The 20,901-nt window shown below is 38.5% G+C and overlaps 1 protein-coding gene and 2 non-coding genes across 3 annotated transcripts in view; all 3 read right to left on the bottom strand.

The window, feature by feature from the left end:
- Positions 1-20,901, bottom strand: part of LOC126266966 (structural maintenance of chromosomes protein 1A-like) — a 346,151-nt gene that overhangs the window by 223,608 nt on the left and 101,642 nt on the right. The window contains exons 9-10 of the mRNA XM_049971693.1: positions 6,551-6,749; positions 1,556-1,782 (exon numbers count right to left, since the gene is read on the bottom strand). Coding sequence (XP_049827650.1) covers positions 1,556-1,782; positions 6,551-6,749 — 426 coding nt within the window. The remainder of the gene's footprint in view (positions 1-1,555; positions 1,783-6,550; positions 6,750-20,901) is intronic.
- On the bottom strand, positions 10,521-10,595 carry Trnas-cga (transfer RNA serine (anticodon CGA)). The gene has a single exon. It is a non-coding gene; the product is annotated as a tRNA-Ser (tRNA).
- Trnas-cga (transfer RNA serine (anticodon CGA)) lies at positions 10,821-10,895 on the bottom strand. The gene has a single exon. It is a non-coding gene; the product is annotated as a tRNA-Ser (tRNA).

Raw genomic sequence — 20,901 nt, 5'->3', positions numbered from 1 at the left:
GGGGTGGCGATATTGGATGACTAAGGCTGTACTCCTCTGTAGCTGGTTTTTAGATGTGGTGGGAAGACCGGGGGTGTATGGGGATATAGCATGGAAAATCTCTTTTCGGACATGGTCTGGGGGTTAATGCTGTCTATGAAGGCCTTTGTGACACCTTCAGCATACTGGCCAAATGAGTTCTTTTGTCACTGCAGATTGGAGACAGTGTATCTTCAGTGACAAGAACCCCTTTGCCCAGTATGCTGAAGATCTCACAAAAGCGTTCACATACCAACATTATACCTCAGACCATGTCCACGAACAGATTTCCATGCCATATCCCAAACATGCCAAGTCCCACAACCAACCCCAAGAACCAGAGACGAATGAGCACCCCCTTTTGTCACCCAATACCACCATGGACTGGAACATCTGAACGACATTCTAACTTAGATTCTTCCCACCCCTCCTAAAGCGGTGTTCCATCACCATCCAACCTCCACAATATCTAATCCATCCCTACTCCATTACCAATCCCAACCCCTTGCCACAGGCATCATATCCCTGTAGAAGACATAGGTGCAAGCCTGCTCAATCCATCCACTCAGCACTTCCTATTACAGTCCTGCCACAGGCTTGGCCTAACCCATCAGAGGTCAGGCCACCTGTGAAAGCAGCAATGTCATATACCGGCTCTCTGCAACCACTGCACAACTTTTTATATTGGTATGACTAGCAACCAACTGTCTACCAGGATGAATGACCACGCCAAATTGTGGCCAAGATCTAAGTGGACCCTCTCTCAACATAACATGCTTGATTTTAATGGCTGCTTCACAATCTGAGCCCTCTGGAGCATCTCCTCCACCACCACCTTTTCTGAACTGTGCAGACGGGGAGTTATCCTTGCAACATATTCTCCATTCGAAGAATTATTCCGGCCTCAACCTACAATAACCTACAGTCTGCACACCCTCCACCCAACTGTTTCTGCACCCTCTGTTCTATAACCTCCTCTCAAGTCAAGTCCCCTCAACATCATTGCACTCGCTCTCCACGAAGCACCCACTAGTCTTCTCTCCTCTCTGCTCTTCTCCTTCTCCACTGTTCATTCCCCCCCCCCCCCCCCCCCCCCCCCAAACCTTCCAAAGCTGCCGACGACTTGTCCTACCGCCTTTACAGCAGTTCCTGCACGCATTGCCAGACAGCACTTATCTCTCCCCCCACTCATACTCCGCTATCCCTTCTCTTTACCTGCCCCACTCCCGGCTGCTGCGTTCACCCAGTGCAACAGCTGCAATCTAGCAACAATGGCTGTAGATAGCAGCCATGTATGCATTAAGTGCGCCTGCTTGTGTGAATGTGCTTGTTTTTGTTTCTTTTCTTAAGAAAGTTTAGCTCAAAGCTTAGGGTGTACAATTGTTTCCATTATGCCTGTCTGCAACTCAATGTGCCTTCTTTATGGTGAGTTGCAACCTTTCCTTTTCATAATTGTTAATAAATATTTGACATAGGCAACTAAATAAATAAATTTTATGTAGTACAACTATACTTGTGAAATACTCTGAGTACCTGCCTGATAAAAGGTTTGTTGTGAAGCAAATGATGGTAGTCCTTCGGATCAAGATTATCGAGTGGGAGAAATGTCTCGCGTAAACGCTGTTCTCTGAGGTAACCCACACACTGAATAGCAGTTCTTGCTGTAGCAACAACAATTGCATCCATTTTGTTACCTATGACTCTTGTCACTGCAATTTTATATTCATCATTAATGGGCGAACACAGGTCAACAACTCTCCCATACTGCAAAAACAAGTGGTATACTCAGATCAAAATGGTTACTTGCAGTAACTTTAGTAATTAAACATCCCAAAGATTAAATTAAATTACACACATAGTAAATGAAAACAGTATGCAATATAAGACAACATACATTAAATCAAGAGATATTTAAAAGTTCCAAAGTGAAATAAATCAAACACCATTGCATCTCAAAGCAATACCCTATAAAAATTTGTTCACTCATAGTTCTGTCTCACACTATATGTGCAACATCAGAACTACAAATAATTCCTCTGGTTGTCAAATAAATGAATTATTAACGCTAATCTGAAAATGAAATCAAATTTCAAGAACTTTCAGGCTTCAACCAACTTAATACGACTTAAGTTCTCAAGATGTGAAAGTGGTCCTTACATATTTTAGTTTAATCGCACTCTTTTCTTCAGAATTTCTGAAAGGATAAGAAACAAGGGATTTGTTAGACATGAAATAAAGGAAGTATGGGTCCAAAGAAAATGTACTGCCAGGACACAAAAACATAAAGTTTGGGAATTTTTGGATTAATATCACAATATGTTATATGCTCAAGAGATATATGGCTGACAGCATGAACTTGCTTCACAAGGACACCCACATCTACTCAGCAAATGGGAAAAGAAAGAAGCAAATGGGAAAAGAAAGAACAATTTATTAGGATTAATAGGCTTTTAAAGTTGAACTCGGAGCTACTTTGTAAATTGTCATCAACTTTCAGACTTAACAAAGAACAGCACAGTACATTTTGACAAAAACATCATAGTCAGAGCTGTGATGTTGCGCTATATAAATTTCAAAATGAATAACTGTATAGCTGCTGTTCCCTTGGGATTTGATGAGAAGAAATCATGGAGGGGAAAAAAAAGGAAGTTCTCTGCACTAAAGCTTTCACAGCCCTACATTTTTTAAAAAATCTGAAAGAAATTATCATGTTACAGATGGAGAAGAATACACTTGACTATAGTATGTTAACAGAAAGGCGCATATAGTCTGTTGACATTGTCACAAGCAAAACAGTTACAAATTTGAACAGATGTTGGGCTATAGATCTAGTTTATGAAAGGGGAATTGTAAGAAATGGAATGGAAGAGTTAGGGGACCACATTGAGAAAACTACTAAGATAACAAATGACTCTGACCTATTAGGAAATAAGAACTGCATAAAACAAGGGCAAGATCTTTATTTTTTTTTAAATGCCCCCCCCCCCCCCCAGGCGTATAGGAAAAGACAGAGAAACCAGTGACCATAACAAGTCTGTGTGGTGAAGGGTTATACTGAGAAGCTCATGTGGTGTGTGCCCTGCAGCAAAGCAAACTGTAGAGCCAGCTGTAGTGGAAATACCTTGTCAATAAAATTCTTCTGGGTTAGAGACCGCATTGTCATTTATAAAATTCCAACGTTTCAGCGTCTGTTGCAAGACGCCTTCCTCAGGGTGTGTTGCTAACTGCTGAATGAGCACAAGTGTGGGTACATATATACTATGGAAGAGTGTTGTGATTGGATGTGAGGATGAGGAGGAAGGGTACTAGGAGTTCATTTTATTGGCGTTTGCATTGCGTCTTGTTATTGGCGGAAATAGGCGTTTTCCATTGGAGTTTCCTTCACTGTCTGCCATTGGTGGAAATCGGCGAATAGGAGACTTAGTGGCGACTGCAGCGTAGCGTTGTTTACTAACTGCCTAGTATCGACTAGGCCGCGTCAGCGCTCTGTGTACCATCCTCCGCTGTGGCCTACCGCACGCCTGTTGCTTTGCGCGAGCTGTCCTTCCGGCAAAGCTGTCACGGCAGGCAGCCAAGACGCTGGAAGTCTGTACCCGTCTTCTCTGTTCATATTATCGGGTCGCTTGGCTATTTCTATAGCCTCTCTAATCTTCCTCCTCAAACTAAACGGCTGTTTCGCCAGTACTCGGGCCTCTCGAAATTCGATGTTCATCCTGCACTGCTCATGATGTTCTGACACCGCTGATTTGCTATATTGTTCGAGGCGGATATATCTCTCATGTTCAGTTAGCCTCGTGCTTATTGGACGCCCAGTCTCACCTACATACACCAGTCCACATTCACACTCGATTTCATAAACTCCGGCGGCATGAAACTTGTCAATTGTATCTTTTGTCGAGCCCAGAATGTCTTTTATTTTGTTGTTGCTACGAAAAATCGGCTTAATACCTGCCCGACGGAGAATTTTGCCCAAACGTTCAGTAACCCCTTGTACATACGGTAGCACGGCGGTGTTCTGTGCTTCGTTCTGTATTTCCCTGTTGCCCTCCTCCTTCGGCGCCATGGTTTTGCGTATCAGCCTCATGTCGTAGCCATTAGCTCCAAAAATGGTCCTGAGGTTCTGCAGTTCAGCTTGCAGGTTGTATTCATCACTGATCCTGTAGGCTCTCTTAGTTAAAGTTCGCAGGGCCGAATTCTTTTGCATAGGATGGTGGTGGGAGGATGCATGCAGGTACCTGTCCGTGTTGGTGGGCTGCCTGTAAACTCTGTGTCCAAGCTTCCCATCTGGCTTACGATAAACTTCTACGTCGAGAAAAGGCAATACCCCGTTCTTTTCAATCTCCATGGTAAAATGAATTTTGCTGTGCTGCTGGTTAAGATGTTCGTGGAAGTTCTGAAGCTCTTCTTCTCCGTGTGGCCAGATAACAAAGGTGTCATCCACGTATCGTGGAAATACCTTGGTCCTGCTACTAGTTACAGCCACTCTCCAGTTAAAGTAGAGTACATTGTTACTTTACAGTGCAAGCACAGAAAGTGATAGTGTACAATACTTCCATGGGAGCCACAGTGGCTTGCTGTTAACATCATTAAATTAGAGGACCGTGCATACAAGGAACGTGACAGAACTTTTAAGCAAATATTTAAGAGCAAAAGTTAAGCAAGTCGATGGGGTGCAAATTATATGACAAGGCACACAATGCAGCGAGTTGCCCCAAAGCAGAAAAAATTAAATGCTCACACTAAATATTTCATTTATGATACAGATAAATGGGTAGTTTGGTAGCAATTTTTTTTAAATATTATGAATAATGTAAAGGAATACTATCTTTGCAAAAAGTTCAGAGCTTTTGTAACACAGATTTGGATTTCCAGGCTAGCAAAGTAACTCTGAGAAAAAAAGTTCCTTGTAGAGAGTTTTCTTTTTAAAACATGCCAAAGTAAATGAGATTCTGTATGAATGAGAAAAAATATTTCAAAAAAAAAATTATACGGAAAAAGAGAAGTACTGGAACTGAAGCATCTTGTAATTTATTTAGACTTACTGTAGCTTAATACATATTACACAGGTGTTAAATTTTGGTTAAGTGACAGTGTATCAAGAGTAATGCCAAACAAAAGTGCCAGTCAATGTTACATTTCTGCGAATATAGGCACTGATAGAAATTTTGTTTTGTGTTCACTTCTCCTACATAACTATCACAGCAATACCTTCAGACTATCACACAGAAATGTACAGAAAAATTTAAATAAAGAGCAAAGATAAGCCAAACTTTTGGGATTAATTAAGGAACACAATCTTTCTCCTTTATTGCATGAACAAAATTTTTTAGAAAAGCCCCCCCTCCCCTACTACTGTCAAATCATCAAGACCTAAATCTTATCTAATATTGGAAACAATAAGATCCATAATCATAGTACTTTGAGCATCTTGCTTTATAGCTAGAAAAAATAATGACTGATGCTTCTGCTGCTAATAAATAAATGTCATGTGTCACACAACCTGGCAGAAACCATCAATGTGATGCCACTTCAGCGACCTGCATATCAATTTGGGTGCTTTTGTGTTTCAGTATCTTTCCAAATTTTGTCTCACAAATCTGACTGGACCTCCTTCCAGACCATTCCATTAGAGAAAGATTTAAGGTGGTCACTTGGAGTCAAACCCAGCCCAAAGGCCTAACCACTAGATCAAGGACTCAGTGTACTTTTGTTGCACTGGTATTATTGAAACAGAAATGCTGTGTATCACACCAAAAAATATGTGGTGACTTCTGGAGTAGAAATACTTTGATGGATGAGGAAACTAAAAATATAATAAAATCAGCTAGCAAAGATTCAAACAAGGAGTGGAACAGACAAAGACAAATCAAGGCACAGCCAAGCAAGAGAGCAACATTAACTGGGTATGTACTTTCACAGATACTATAAGCAAAGTTTTGCAAGCAGGAAAGGTGATATCTCCTGTACACCCCGTTTCCGTACTCCCCCTCCCCTCCCCCTTTCTTGGTCATTAACATGCAGTACTGCAACCCTGGACAGGTATTCAGTTTCACTTTGGCATGTAATATCAATCCTCTGTCCTTTGGCAAGGCGAGCCAAAGAAGTGGGCTCCTGCCACTAAAATAACAGGAAATCCAAGTATGCATGGTATGAAAGAAAGTAATTTAAAGCATAATAAAGAAACAAGAAGAAGACATGGGGGAAGGATTGAAAAAAAGAAGAAGAAGAAGAACGAAAGCAATGTTCAAAACAAGTAGCATACCCACAGTAATTAATATATCAAACTAATCTACATGAATAAAACTATAATATTTAATTGTGATGGGAGAGAGCACAAGGGTTCCTCTACTTAGTTCATGTAGTGAACACGTAAAGGTTAAGAATGTTCAAAATTTAAGATTTTGATCACACCTGGCTAATGCATACCTCTGGCAGGTAATGCTGAAACAAAAGGCTCTGAATATTCAGAAAGATAATCCACTTAAACTGTAAAAAACATATTAATTAAAAAGACAAAAGTTATAGCACTCACCACACCAGGAAAAAGTGACTGCAGTTTTCTTATCAAATCTCTCTTATTCTCTTCCTGTTTTCTGAAATTAACATCTAACAGTGCGGCATCAATTACAGCCAGTTTGTTCAGCAATTCCCTTTTTTTAAGCTCTTGAGTTTCCTCAGAAACCGTTTCTCTGAGTTTATTTTTCATAAATTCAATTCTTTCTTCAACTGACCTTCAACATAAAGACAAACGAATAAAATGTGAATCGAATAAAACATGAATCATTTTTAAACTGACTGCAGTAAGAAATATCAACAGGCAGAAATTTTCATTCTGTGAGCATATGAAAAGATTATGAACTAATGTATGCTGTTAATTCCTGCCAACAATACAGTTTTCTAACAAATGAAATCATTGATTAGTTCTGACTGGTCTGCCACGCGGGATTAGCCGAGCGGTCTAAGGCGCTGCAGTCATGGACTATGCAGCTACTCCCGGCAGAGGTTTGAGTTCTCCCTCGGGCATGGGTGTGTTTGTCCTTAGGATAATTTAGGTTAAATAGTGTGTAAGCTTGGGGACTGATGACCTTAGCAGTTAAGTCCCATAAGATTTCAAACACATTTGAACATTTCTGACTGGTCTGCTTTCAGTTGTTCTACTAGTTGCCTCAAGCAGGCAGAGGAACCTAATAAAACTACTCTTGGATGCAAAGGTTAACTCCTGCATAGAAAAACAATACAGTCAGAATGTTCTGTCATTATCCATGCTGACTTAATAAGTCATGCTAAAATAGACCCTAACTAATCAGTACATTTGAAACTCATAATCAATTTAGTGGTCTTGCACTGAGCTTCACAATGAGAACTATTGGAGTAGGAGGCACACTTGTGTTAAGCACAATATCCCCTGCATAACACATCTGCAGTTGATGCTTATCAATTAACTTCTGCAACAGAGAATCTAAGTAGTTTTTAAAACAAATATTGATGGTTGGGTGTCCAGAGTCCAATGATTTATTTTGTAGAATATTCATCATGTTGCAAAGCAATGAAATCTGATAATACAGTTAATACCAAAAGATACTGTACTAATGTGTACATGTGGCCAATGACAGGCATTCAATGTTGTTCAGGGGTATTCATCATATTTTCTTTGCATAAAGTAGGTTTGCTAAAGGTAATAACATGGAATATGTACCCAGCATTGTAAGATTGAGAGGTGTCTTCATTTCTCAAATTTACGAAGCATAGATAGTGATTTCAACATATCTTCAGATTCAATATTGAAGATCTCCAATGTTTAGGTATAAAAAGAAATTGGGATCTTTAAATAATGAAACATAGACAATTAGGGCAGTCTGTATACTGCATGATAATTAGTTCGAGAGAGAATCTAGGTAGTTTTTAAAAGACATAAAGGTAGGGTGTACACACACCCATCAGCACAATTACTGTTTACTACAAAACACTTCAGTGATGGAATGGAGAGAATACCACTGGCTTACCTAACATGCATATTAATATGCAATATTGCTGCACAACATTATCTTCATTATGGGTTGCACAATTGGTCTTAGAATGATGTTGCCCTCCTCGAAGTCGAATTATAGCTGAGGGAATCATGACATGTAAAGCCAGATACGAAAGGATAGACATGGAATCACATGACATATGTTAGTATCTCAAACAGATATTCAGTCACAGGAAATGTTATTCTTTTTAATGTTTAAGGTGTATGGTGGCAGAATACAACAGTCTGAAAGGTACCACTTCGTCATACACACTGACTGTGTAGGAATTTCTTTACCCGTCATTACTTGTTCCCATTCAAAGTTGTTGGGAGCTAACAAAAAAAGTTACATAGAGCTCACATATTTTTGGAATAATTCTATCTTTTCTAACTCTGCCTATGCTCCACCATCTGAGTTGAATTCTTTTCTTGCTTTCTCCTTGTTGCGGCAAACTCAGTTCATTAAATGCAGAGTCTTTACATATGCTCCAATTGCAATTGAATTATAACCATTGAAAATAGTAATTTCTTTGACAAACTACATAGTGTTTAATGTCCAACTGTGGCTGGCTGTAAGGTAGACAATAAATGAAACACTTCTACTTCTGCTGATAAGATCATCAATGTAGTTAATATTGTAACAATTGTGCATGATGTCAATTCTTCATAAGAACACAATAGAAACACATATACTGAAATCAAAGTATAATTTCACATGGAAAACATCAGTTTTTGATTTGATGCATCACTGACTTATTCAAAATCAACTCAGCAAAAGACTTTAATTATATGACTATCCATAATTTACTCTTTAACTCTGCCTTGCCTTTTCCTGTAACATGGGATACAAACATTGATGCTGATGCTAAAGACTGAGAGGACTGAGAATAAGTAACTCAAACATACTGATATAATACTATGATGAACAGTTCTTGGTGAGATATTAACAACGGAAGGCGTAAAAGAAACAACTTGCTGCATAACTGACACACTATGCAATTAATGTTAAAAATGGTAAAATATATGTGCCAATACTGGATACTAAGAATAAATAAATCAAATGTATCAACATAAATATGGTAATAGATAGTTCTTAGTGGGACATTAACAATGAAAGGAGTAAAGGAAATGACTCACTGTATAGGTGAGATACTGAGCAAATGATACGCACATAAACAAGACTTAAAACACAGCTTAGCTTCAGACAATATCATTCTTAGGGAATTAGTAGCAATTTTAGTCTTGTTTACTATCAACCATCCAACAATTCAACTACACGGTCGATTATTACATTAAACCTTCCAACATTTATTTTAGTCCAAAGCCTTTCTGTTAACATATGGAGATAGAAAATGTAAATGCTTGTGAGACTGATTTTGCAAAATTAAGCATCAAGAGAGAGCAAAAACTTAGAACTCGGCCTTTCTATCAGCCACCAGACACATCTCAAGATTCAACCTCAAATGTTACAGAAGTTATCAACACACTAATACAAATTCTTTTCATATACTGTATAGAATTTGCTCCTGAGTTAGCTTCCTACTGGTATCCATCTATTGCAGAACCCTATAACCTACTGTAATTTCAAACACTTAAGGTATCTCAAACAGAATGATTTTCAACAAACAAATCAACTCTGACTGCAAACCCACAGATAATGTGAAATCCAATTACATTTTTCTCATGTGATCACGGGAATCGCGTAGATGTAGTGGTTCTTGGCTTCTGAAAAGCATTTGACTTTTATTAACAAAATTATGACCATATGGAGTAGTAAATAAAATTTGCGGATGGGTTGAGGATGTCTTGGTAGGGAAGACACAGCATGTTATCTTCAATGGAGAGTCACTGACAGAAGTAACTTCAAGCTTACTACAGGGAAAAGTTTTGGAAACCTTGCTGGTTAGTTGTATATTGATGGCCTGGTAAACAATATTAATAACAAGCTCAGACTTTTGCAGCTGATGAATTTATCAATAATGAAGTACTATCTGATAAAAAAATAAGGGTTGCTTAAATCTTTGGGCAGATATTAATAAGATTTCGAACTGGTGCAAAGATTGATAAATTGCTTTAAACATACAGAAATGTAAAATCGCACAGCTGACAAAATGTAAAAATGTAGAATGCTGTAACTACAAACTCAATCCATCACAAGTGGAGTCAGTCAACTCATGTCATTACCTTGCAGTAACAATTTGTGTGGATATGAATTGAAATGATCACACAGGCTCAGTCACGGGAAAATAAGATGGCAGACTTCAGTTCATTGGCAAGATACTGGAAAAATTCATTAAGTCAACAAAAGACATTGCTTACAAAACATTTGTGTGTTCTATCTTAGAACATTGCTAAAGTATGTGGGACTTATACAAATTGTAACTAACAGGAGATGTTGAATGTATTCAAAAACAGGAAAACAAATCCAGAATGAGATTTTTACTCTGCAGCGGAGTGTGCGCTGATATGAAACTTTCTGGCAGATTAAAACTGTGTGCCCGACCGAGACTCGAACTCGGGACCTTTGCCTTTCGCGGGCAAGTGCTCTACCAACTGAGCTACCGAAGCACGACTCACGTCCGGTACTCACAGCTTTACTTCTGCTAGTATCCGTCTCCTACCTTCCAAACTTTACAGAAGCTCTTCTGCGAACCTTGCAGAACTAGCACTCCTGAAAGAAAGGATACTGCGGAGACATGGCTTAGCCACAGCCTGGGGGATGTTTCCAGAATGAGATTTTCACTCTGCAGCGGAGTGTGAGCTGATATGAAACTTTCTGGCAGATTAAAACTGTGTGCCCGACCGAGACTCGAACTCGGGACCTTTGCCTTTCGCGGGCAAGTGCTCTACCAACTGAGCTACCGAAGCACGACCACGTCCGGTACTCACAGCAGGCAAAGGTCCCGAGTTCGAGTCTCGGTCGGGCACACAGTTTTAATCTGCCAGAAAGTTTCAGGAAAACAAATACTCACAGACTTGTGTGGTTCACAGGGCAGCATCACAGAAACAATGAAAAACCGTTGGCAGATTCTTGAAGGTAGATGCTAATTATCCTGCAAAAGTCTTCTTTTAATGTTTCGAGAACAAGTATTAACTGAAGAATAGAGAAATATACTTCAGTCCCCTGTGTATTCTTCCCATAACACTGCAGAGACAAGTTTGGACTAATTATGGTGAATACAAAGACATTTACGCAATCATTTTTCCTTACTTTCCATACACAACTGGAACAAAAAGAAGCTCTAGCCTGTAGTAAAACGCTTAGTACCCTCTGTAACGCATTTCAGAGTGGTCTGCGGAGTATGTACGTAGATGTATATTCATCCTGTTATGTTTGATTTCCTTATTAGCTATGCATTTCCAATAATTAGTTATCCCAACTATTACAACAATGATCAACTGATGTTCAGCAAGTTACTGTTAAATGTACAATTGTTAATGATTACTGAAGGAATACATACTAAACACTTATTGGAAATACGTTTAATACTTCTGGTCTACAACCTCATATACCAAAAAGAAACAAAAATAATACTCATCAAAGTTGCACTCTGAAAAGAATATCAGTACACATCCTGCTTCCTTCCAAAATACAGAAAATAATTTTCCATGTGCAAGAGGCCCTTGAAAACAAATAAGTATGGAAATTAGAATATAAAGTTAGAAATAAGTCCCAATGACAATACCAAAGATCTCAAAAAATATCAGAGCTGAGGATTATATACTCCCATTATAGTAGATATCTCTTCCTATGCTCCTCATCTGCTTCCCAGTATACTTCACCTATAAGTAATGACAGATCCCACCATGGTTTAGAAACAATTTTCAGAAACTGTTGAGGAAGCAGAGGCTGCTGTACTCTTGGTTCAAAAAGAACGCACAAATGACGACAGACAAGACACCGTAGAGATTTGTGTGTCTGTAAAAAGGTCATAAAACAATAATACCTTAGCAAAAGACCTTGAGGAGAACCAGGAAAAATTCTAGCCCTACGTAAAATAGTCATGAGGGCTGAATGCTTTTATCCAGTCACTTGTTGACCACTCTAGTAAGTCAATAAAAGACAGCAAACAGGAGGCTGATAAACTTCATGTTAAAGGAATCATTCACACAACAGGTTTGTACTAACATTAACACTGTCTGACTGCCTCACAAACTCCTCTATGGAGGATAGAGTAATAGGCATCCCCAGTGTAGACAGGTAACTGAAAGAGTTGAAAATAAGCAAGTTGTAAGGTCTGGATGAAATCCCAATTCGGTTACACGGAGGGTACTCTACAGCATTAACCTCTTACTTAGTTTGCATTCATCATGATCCTCACTAAGTGCAAAGTCCCAAGAGACTTGAAAAAAGAGCATGTGACTCCTATATATAAGAAGGGTAAAAAGAAAGGACATGCAAAATTACAGACAATACCCGTAACAGTGATTTGATGCATAATTCTTGAAACATATTCTGAGTCTGAATATAACAAATTTCCTTGAAAAGGAAAAACTTCTGTCCACAAATAAACAGGATTTCAAAAGCATTGCTCAAGTGAAACTCAGCTTGCCCTTTACTCATATGATATCCCGCAAACACGGATGAGGGTCAACAGGCAGATCCCATATTCCTAGATTTTCGGAAAGTGTTACATACAATGTCCCACTGCAAACTGTTAACGAAGGTAAAAGCATGCAGATTAGGTTCCCAGATAGTGTACTGAATCACATTATTTTTCTTTCTTTTCTTTTCTTTGCTATATGTAAAATGAATGAGCTATAAATGAAAGACACCGCCAAAGGTGGATTAACAGGTTGTTTTGTGGCAAGGATAATGTTTTGATACATTGTTAAACAAAGTAAGAAATACACTCTTCAATTTATTAATTCATGTATCTTCATTCTTCTGTTTTGGGAGGTGAAAACATATGGACATATGCTTGGATCAGTCACACCAGCATTGTTGAAAGTGTGTATTTTAACCGATCATTAAAAGTTTTATAAAAGGTATTAGAAAAAACACTTATTCACATGGTTATAAGTTCAAATCCTATCTGTTCATCATTTCACTCATTGCCGAGATCCTGCATCAAGACGTTAAGTGCAGACAAAAATAATCCAAACTGTATCTGGAGGAGTGTTCCTGCCTAAACACAATGGAATTAATGTGAAGGTAATGAGTCAGACTTGGTAGGCACCTACTGAACTTGGTTTACTTATACTAAAAATATTGTGCTTCATGTGACAGGTCAACAGTTTCAATGGTTGCGGTGATTATTTGGTACCACACACTACTGGAAGCAGCAGTACATAATGCAAATTATGTTTATTGAGCCTGATTTTAATGATATTAAAGGGCTGTTGATAATGATATCAGTTAAAGTTCACCCAAGATTCTGCACAGATTCATAAATTACTTTCAATTGTTTTAACTATTCTTTCCAATCAATTTTTCCAATCATTCAAGCAACTATTAATCCATTACCATTTCCACATCTCTACTAAATGTTCAAGTGGCTTGAAGACTTCTTAAGTAATATATCACAGTATGTTGTCCCCAAGAGTGAGTGTTCATCAGGGACAAGGGTATCGTCAGGAGTGCCCCAGGAAAGTGACAGGGCCACTCTTATTCTATACATACATAAATAATCTGATGTGCAGGATGAGCAGCAATCATCGTCACTGAACTGCTACCTTGTGCTGTACAGGATAGTGTAATTGTTAAGTGGCTATAGGAGGAGACAAGATGACTTAGACAAAATTTGTAGTTGATGTGATGTATGGCAGCTTGCTTTAAATTTAGAAGCACGGAAGTTAATGCAGATGAGTAGGAAATATAATCAATCAATGCTGGAATACAGCATCAGCGATGTGCTTGAGACAGTTCATCAATTAAATACCTAGACGCAATTTTGCAAAGTAATATGAAACAGAACAAACATGTGAGAATGATGATAGAAAGAAGTTGAAGCATGGTACCTAGGGAGAATTTTAGGAAAGTTTAGCTCATCTGTTCAGGACATCCTGTACAGAACATTAGTGTGACCAATCCTTAAGTGCTGTTCAAGTGTTTGAGATCCCCACCCATCAGATTAATTATGGGAATATGGAGTGGGGCAGGGAATAGGGAGGGATAGCAGGGTTCAGGTGGGGCATGGGGGCAGAGAAGAGAACAGTCTGACAGAGCATGGAGGGACTAGATAGAGGCATGAGAAGATTGCCCAGTGCAGCAACAGGAGGCTGTGTGGCTGGGGCAGGGAGGTGGGGGGGGGCAGACTCGAATAGGGAAGGAGCAGGGAAGGGAAAAGATAGTTTGGTTTGCCGGCTGAGGATAGAACACAATGAGGATGAGGGGGCGAGAATAGGGAGGTGGAAACTGTAGCGTGGAGGGTGTAGGGACAGTAGGTTACCATAGCTGCAGCAGCCATTGAAATCAAGCTTGTTACATTCAGCTGCAACTTGGGCAACCAGGTGCTCCACTTTGCTCTTGACTATAGTTTGGCAGTGGCCTCTCATCCTGAGGGATAGCTGGCTGGTAATCATACCAATAAAAAAAGCTGAGCAATGTTTGCAGCAGAGCTAGTACACAACATGGCTGTTTTCACAGGTGGCCCAGCCCCTGATTGGCTAGGCAAAGCCTGTGACAGGACTGGAACATGAAGTGCAACTGGGTCTTTCAGAGGGATATGATTCCTGTGGCAAGGGGTTGAAATTGAGACTGACCTAGGGATAGGCTAGGATGATGAGGATTTTTGGTGGGCCACAGAACTTGTGTGTGTAAGGGGTTCTTGCTTGCTTGTGTGTGTGTGTGTGTGTGTGTGTATGTGTGTGTGTGTGTGTGTGTGTGTGTGTGTTCTTTACTGGAGAAAGCCTTCGCCGAAAGCTATAAATGTAATAGTTTTAGTCTTTTTCTTGTGCCCATCTGCTACTGAACTTGTCATCTTGTAGTGTCACAGGCTGTTTTGTAGTAAATAGTGTATCACAGTCAAGGTTTAACATGGATAGAGCAATCCATGGAAGATGTATGTCTGGGGAATTGTATGGGTGTTAAAACCATTGCCACTTGCTATGATTTGGGGCCGCTTACTCCATGCTGGTGCCACACCAGAGATGAGCTCAGTCACTGGAATAGTGCTGCAGACGACAATGTGTGACTGGCTTCTTCTCTGTTCAGGGATTTCAAATGATGTTGATATAGCACTCGCGTGATGATCATTGACACAGAAAACATTATCTGCTATCACAATTGCAATATTAATCTACCACATGGCAGTGCAACCTCCAGATCAGATGAAAGGAAATGCGGATCCCAGCAAACTGTGAATAACTACTTACTTACATAAAAAAAAGGGCAATGTGATCTGTTTGATAATCCAAAAATAACAAAACTGTATCATTATAGATTCCACTGAAGATGCCTTAGAAAGGCAGAAAATGGTGAAATGTGTCTGGGAAAATAAACTAACTTGCAGCAAGAAAAGGCAGTTTTAATTACGAAACAAGTATTTCTGTGCTTGCTGTGGAGGATGGCTGCGCAAAAAATCTTGGCTGTTTTAAGTTTTATCTCTCATTTCTTTCCACTCTTCTGTTGTTACAGAAACCTACTAATCTGGTGTACACCAAAAATAAATATTCTTTTGGTGATTTTCAGTAATGGCGAGCAACAAAATGTGAAGAACTTACAATGTTCTGTAAAGTAACAGTCAACAAAAGAAAACATAATGTAATAATCATCATTTGTATACTATTTAATAATAGAGCAGTTCCTGCTGTCCACGTCATCTATTTATTTATTTCACATTCCACTGACCCAGGTACTGAGTAAATCGCAAGGACAGGGACTGTGTCAAATTGTACATATTTCGGGTATAGCTTACTTAAATACTATAAAAGATACAATGCAAATAAGGTGTCAAATAAGTAACATATATCCAGTTAACAGGATACTGTGGTACACTGCGGCAGGATCAGATAAAGGCTAATTTACATACAATAAAAGATAGAATGTAGATAAGACATCAAGTAAAGAACATACATCCAATTAACAGAATATTCTGTTACACTTACGAAGGATTTGCAATGTACAGAGGAAGCAAATGTAAGCTTAAAAGTACAATAAACACATACATGAATACAGTAAACCAAATTATTATATAGCTATGATAGGTTAAAAGAATTTGCAAAACAACTGTAAATTTAGTGGTGGTATTTATTTTCTCTCATAAATTCAATGACCTTATAAAAATATTTCTCTATTAGGTACTCTTTCTGGATTTGTTTGAATTTTGGTAATTGTTTATGCAGACATTTGAAGTGTGGTAACTGTGCATTAAACAGCTTAAAGCTGGAGTAATGAGCTCCTTTTTGCACCAGATTTCGACTTTCCAATTCATGTGTAGACTATTTTTGGTTCTTGTGTTGTAGCCACGAGGTTCGCTGTTGATTTTTAACAGAGAAAAGTTCAGATGAAGGTCAACAAAGAAAAAACACACTGTGAGGAGTTGACAAGGATCCGCATATTCCAAAACAAGTTTCTGCAAGACTGTCTATGATGGACACCACTCTTTATTCTGATGGCTTTTTTTTGAACAGTGTTTTTTTTAGGTTTGTTTCTCCAGGATATAATGGCATAATACATTACTGAATGGAAATAGGCAAAGTAGGAATCCTTAAATCTTACCCACTTCAGTCACAGAAGCAGTAATTCATAGTGTATATATTGTTGAGCTAAGTGTTTTATAGAGATGAGGGATGTGGGTAGACGAATTACATTTGCTGTCTATGTACGTATCCAGGAATTTTGTATCCTCGATTTTTTTATATTGGTTAATTCTACACTTTGTGCTAATTTCTTCAAGATATCTTTGTGGCATGTGGATCCTGTGTTGGGTGAGAGACCATTTGCAGAAAACCAATTTATTCAGAGAAAACTTTGTTTGCAGTATGTCCAAGATTGTTGCCAAATAATTCATCAACGAGAACTGATGTATAATGTGTAATAATAGTACAATTACTTTTTGTATCAGAACAAAGAAAAACGCGATTAATGAAAATAAGAAATAGCAGCACACCTAAAACTGAGCCTCAGGGCACACCACAACTTAGGGTACCCCATTCCAATGAGGAAGGTTCTCTGGAAAAGCCAGTGAGGATTAAGATCTGCTTTCAGTCCTTTAGGTGTGACTGATGCCGCAGACCAACAATACCACTTAGACCATGATATTCTGTCTTTTTCAAAAGAATTAACTGGTTTACACAATCGAAGGCATTCGAGAGATGACCAAAAAAAAAACTACTGGAGATATTTTTTTGTTAATGGTTTCCTAAACTTGATTCTTAAAGGAGAATGTTGCTTGTTCAGTACAAAAAGCAGCACAAAACCTGTATTGACTATTGTTGAGGATATTGTGGAAGCTGAGATGGTTGACAATCAATCTGTGCACAAGTTTTTCAAGATTTTTTTTGATAAGATAGTTAAAAGGTAATTTGGACAAAGGTTTCCCTACAGTCTATCAGGGACAAATCCTTTTTGCGAAGAGGCAGTGAATTTGTTGCAAAGACTTGACTTGTATATTTATAACAACATTCCAATATTTTGGTATAAATATTGTCTATGCCAACACTTCTTATTTTTTAATGACTTCATTGTTCTTTCAATATCATTTAATGTAACCAGAGGTAAAAATATCTGTGGGACTCTGTTGCAGATAGCTTTCTGCAGAAGAGTCACTGCTTCGTCCACAGATCCTTTACAGCCTGCCTTCTCTGCTGTTGACACAAAATGTTTGTTCAACATTTCTGCAACTATTTTGGGTTTCATTATGATATTGTTACCTTCTTTAATTCCCATCTGTGTCCTGTTCCCTGTTCTTCTGCCAGTTTCTCTCTTTATAACATTCGAAACTGCTTTTGTTTTCTGATGTCTCAATTTTAGTTTTTATGTATATACTCTTTGATTTATTTATAACTTTCTTTAGAATGCTACAGTAAAGTTTGTAGTGTTGTTGTTTCTTTGGGTAGTTACACGTTTTGAGAGAACTCCACAGCATCCTTTTTGTTCTGAAGGATGTTTTTATTCCTGCAGTGAGCCACACTTTCTTTGTCAGTGGCTACATGATTGCTTCTAATTATTTTTTTGAGAATGCTGGCTTCAAAGTGGGACATAAATTCGTTTAAAACGTATTATACTTTATATTGACATCTGTTTCATTGAAAACTGGACTCCAGTCTACCTCCTGGAGGCTGCAGTTGAAATTTTAAAGGGACTCATCATTTATTATCCTACAAGATTTCCAAAAATTGTCAGACCTGTTGCACAGATTGACATCAATGAATGTAAGTAATCAGAAAGGCCATTAACAGTTGCACATACACTAGTATTGTTGACTCTTGATTTATCTACAAATACATTGTCAATCAGAGTTTGACAGTTATTAGTAATCCTAGTTTATTAGTAATCCTAGTCAGAAAATATACTACTGTCATCAGGTTAAAAGACTCTTAATAGATGTTCTACACCTACATTACTGTTGCTCTCATTTAATAAATTGATATTTAAATCGGCTATAATTATTAAATTTTTGTACTTTGAAGAAGCTGTGATAAAAGAGACTCTAGATGCCACAAGAACATATTCGTGTTCCCTGCTGGAGCCCTGTAAAGTGCTAACACTACAACTGGCAAGTCATGTGTAATAGGCTCCATCTCTGCTCCACGTGTTTCAATATCTTGTTCTATGCAGTGACTCTAAGTCTAATGCTTGGTGAGATACAGGGCGACAATTATTGAACTGTATGAAATAAAATCATCATAACTTCTGGACGTTCAAACTGCACAGCTGGCCGCGGGGCATGATGGGAATCACTAAGCATATTCGCATGCACCTTGTTGTTGTCCACTTGCGTGTGAAAATGTCATGGTACAGTGTGCCTGAATGTACAGCACTTGTGAAGTGCCTACTATGTGAGCAATAACAGCCCAACTGCAGGTAAAAGGAAGTTCAAGCTGAAGACAACTGGTCCAAGTGTGCTAACAATAAAGAATTTGATTCGCAAGCTTGAGAGAATGGACAGTGTTCTTGATGACAGTGTTGGCAATGTCAGTCGTCCAAGAAGGTGAAAACACCTGAAAAGATCGAGAAGAGGCGTGCTGTGTTTCAAACCAGCCTCAGGAAGTTGATCAGACGAGCTACACAACAGATGGGAATCATCCGGAAGACATTGCAACAAATTGTTGTTGAAAACCTGTATCTCTTCCCATACATAATTCAAACCCATCAGCCATTAAAGCGCCAAGGAACAGCAGTTGTGTTTCACCAAACTACTGTCCACAGAATTGACAAACAGGACTCTGACGTGAATACGGTTTAGTTTAACAGCAAAGCTCACTTTCATTTGAATGGGTTTATCAATAAGCAAAATTGGCACATTTTGACGCCTGACAATCTGCATTTCACGATCGAGACGTCTCTTCGCCCTCAACGAGTGACTGTGTGGTGTGCAATGTCCGGTCACGGAACAATCGGTGCGATATTCTTTGATGGCAAGGTGACTACCGAATGGTACGTGAAGGTTTTGGAAGATGAGTTCATCCCCAAAAAGACCCTAATTTCGACAAGATGTGACTCACATGAGAAGGAACTCGACCCCATCGAAGCAGGAGTGTTTTTGATGTCTTGGCGAAGCACATCAGGGAACGGATTCTGGCTCTGGGGTACCCAGAGGCTACTGTCATGGGCCTCGATTGGCGACTATATTCTCCAGATCTGAACACATGCGATTCCTTTTTGTGAGGATATATTAAAGATAAGATGTACAGCAATAACCCTAAAACCATTGCTGAGCTGAAAACGGCCATTCAAGAGATCATTGACAGCATAAATGTTCTGACAGTTCAGTGGGTCATGCAGAATTTCGCTATTTGGTTGCACCACACCATCACACATGGTGGCAGGCATATCGAAAATGTCATAACCTAAATCTGAATATCTGCAATGATGTTTACATATTTAATAAAGTGTGTGCACACCATAGTTTGTAACTAATTTACGTTTTTTCTTTCGTATAGTTCAATAATTGTCACCTTGTGTGTTATTTTTTTAGGTAAATTACAACACCACCTTCTTCCAATATAGACATAGAGTAATGTGTTGCTATACAGTAACCACTCACCTGCAACATTTCAGCATGTCTCATATGAAATTCACTAAAATAGAGTATATCAACATCTAATTCCTTGAAGATTCTCTAAGAAAAGAGAAATTTCATTTGCTTTACTTGTAAGTCCTCTCATATTCTGGTTAAAAACTGTCATTGTTTTATTTGCTGAAACTACATACTTTTGCATAAAAAAGTATCTGAGGGTTTTGAAATAACTGTTTCTTCTTGTTATACTTTTCACTGTTGGCAGCAGGACATATAGGAAGCTGCCAGAAAGTTTTATTTCTTGAAAGATGAACTTAAATTATTTCACTTGTGCGATCACACACAAACAGTTTCCCTTTATAGTTCAAGTGCATTCCGTGTTTAGTGAACAGATTTCAATGCACCTTACTTATGTCTAGTGCTTCCCATTTATCATATTCTGAACACAGTTTCTTTATTTTAATGTTTGTCTTCCAAACTTCTTTGTTTACACATGAAGCTGTTAATCAAATCACGCCTATGAAACACTGCGGCAACCATTGTGTTTGTAGATTTATTAAAATCTAGAAATTTACATAAGTTTTTACAAAAACCTCTACTTCATTTTTAACCACATGATTCATTCCCCTTATAGAGACAATAAAGTCACTAAATTGTGTTATTTTTGTCTGAAAATTAGTGTCTACAGCATGTCTGGTTCCCGCTCCAGGTTTCACTACAACAGTCACTGTTTTGTCACGATTTTTCTCT

Source organism: Schistocerca gregaria, chromosome 4 (genome assembly GCF_023897955.1).
Source record: "Schistocerca gregaria isolate iqSchGreg1 chromosome 4, iqSchGreg1.2, whole genome shotgun sequence".
In the NCBI taxonomy this organism is placed as follows: domain Eukaryota; kingdom Metazoa; phylum Arthropoda; class Insecta; order Orthoptera; family Acrididae; genus Schistocerca; species Schistocerca gregaria.
The sequence above is the reverse complement of the archived record's forward strand: the minus strand, read 5'-3'. Positions and strand labels throughout refer to the sequence as shown.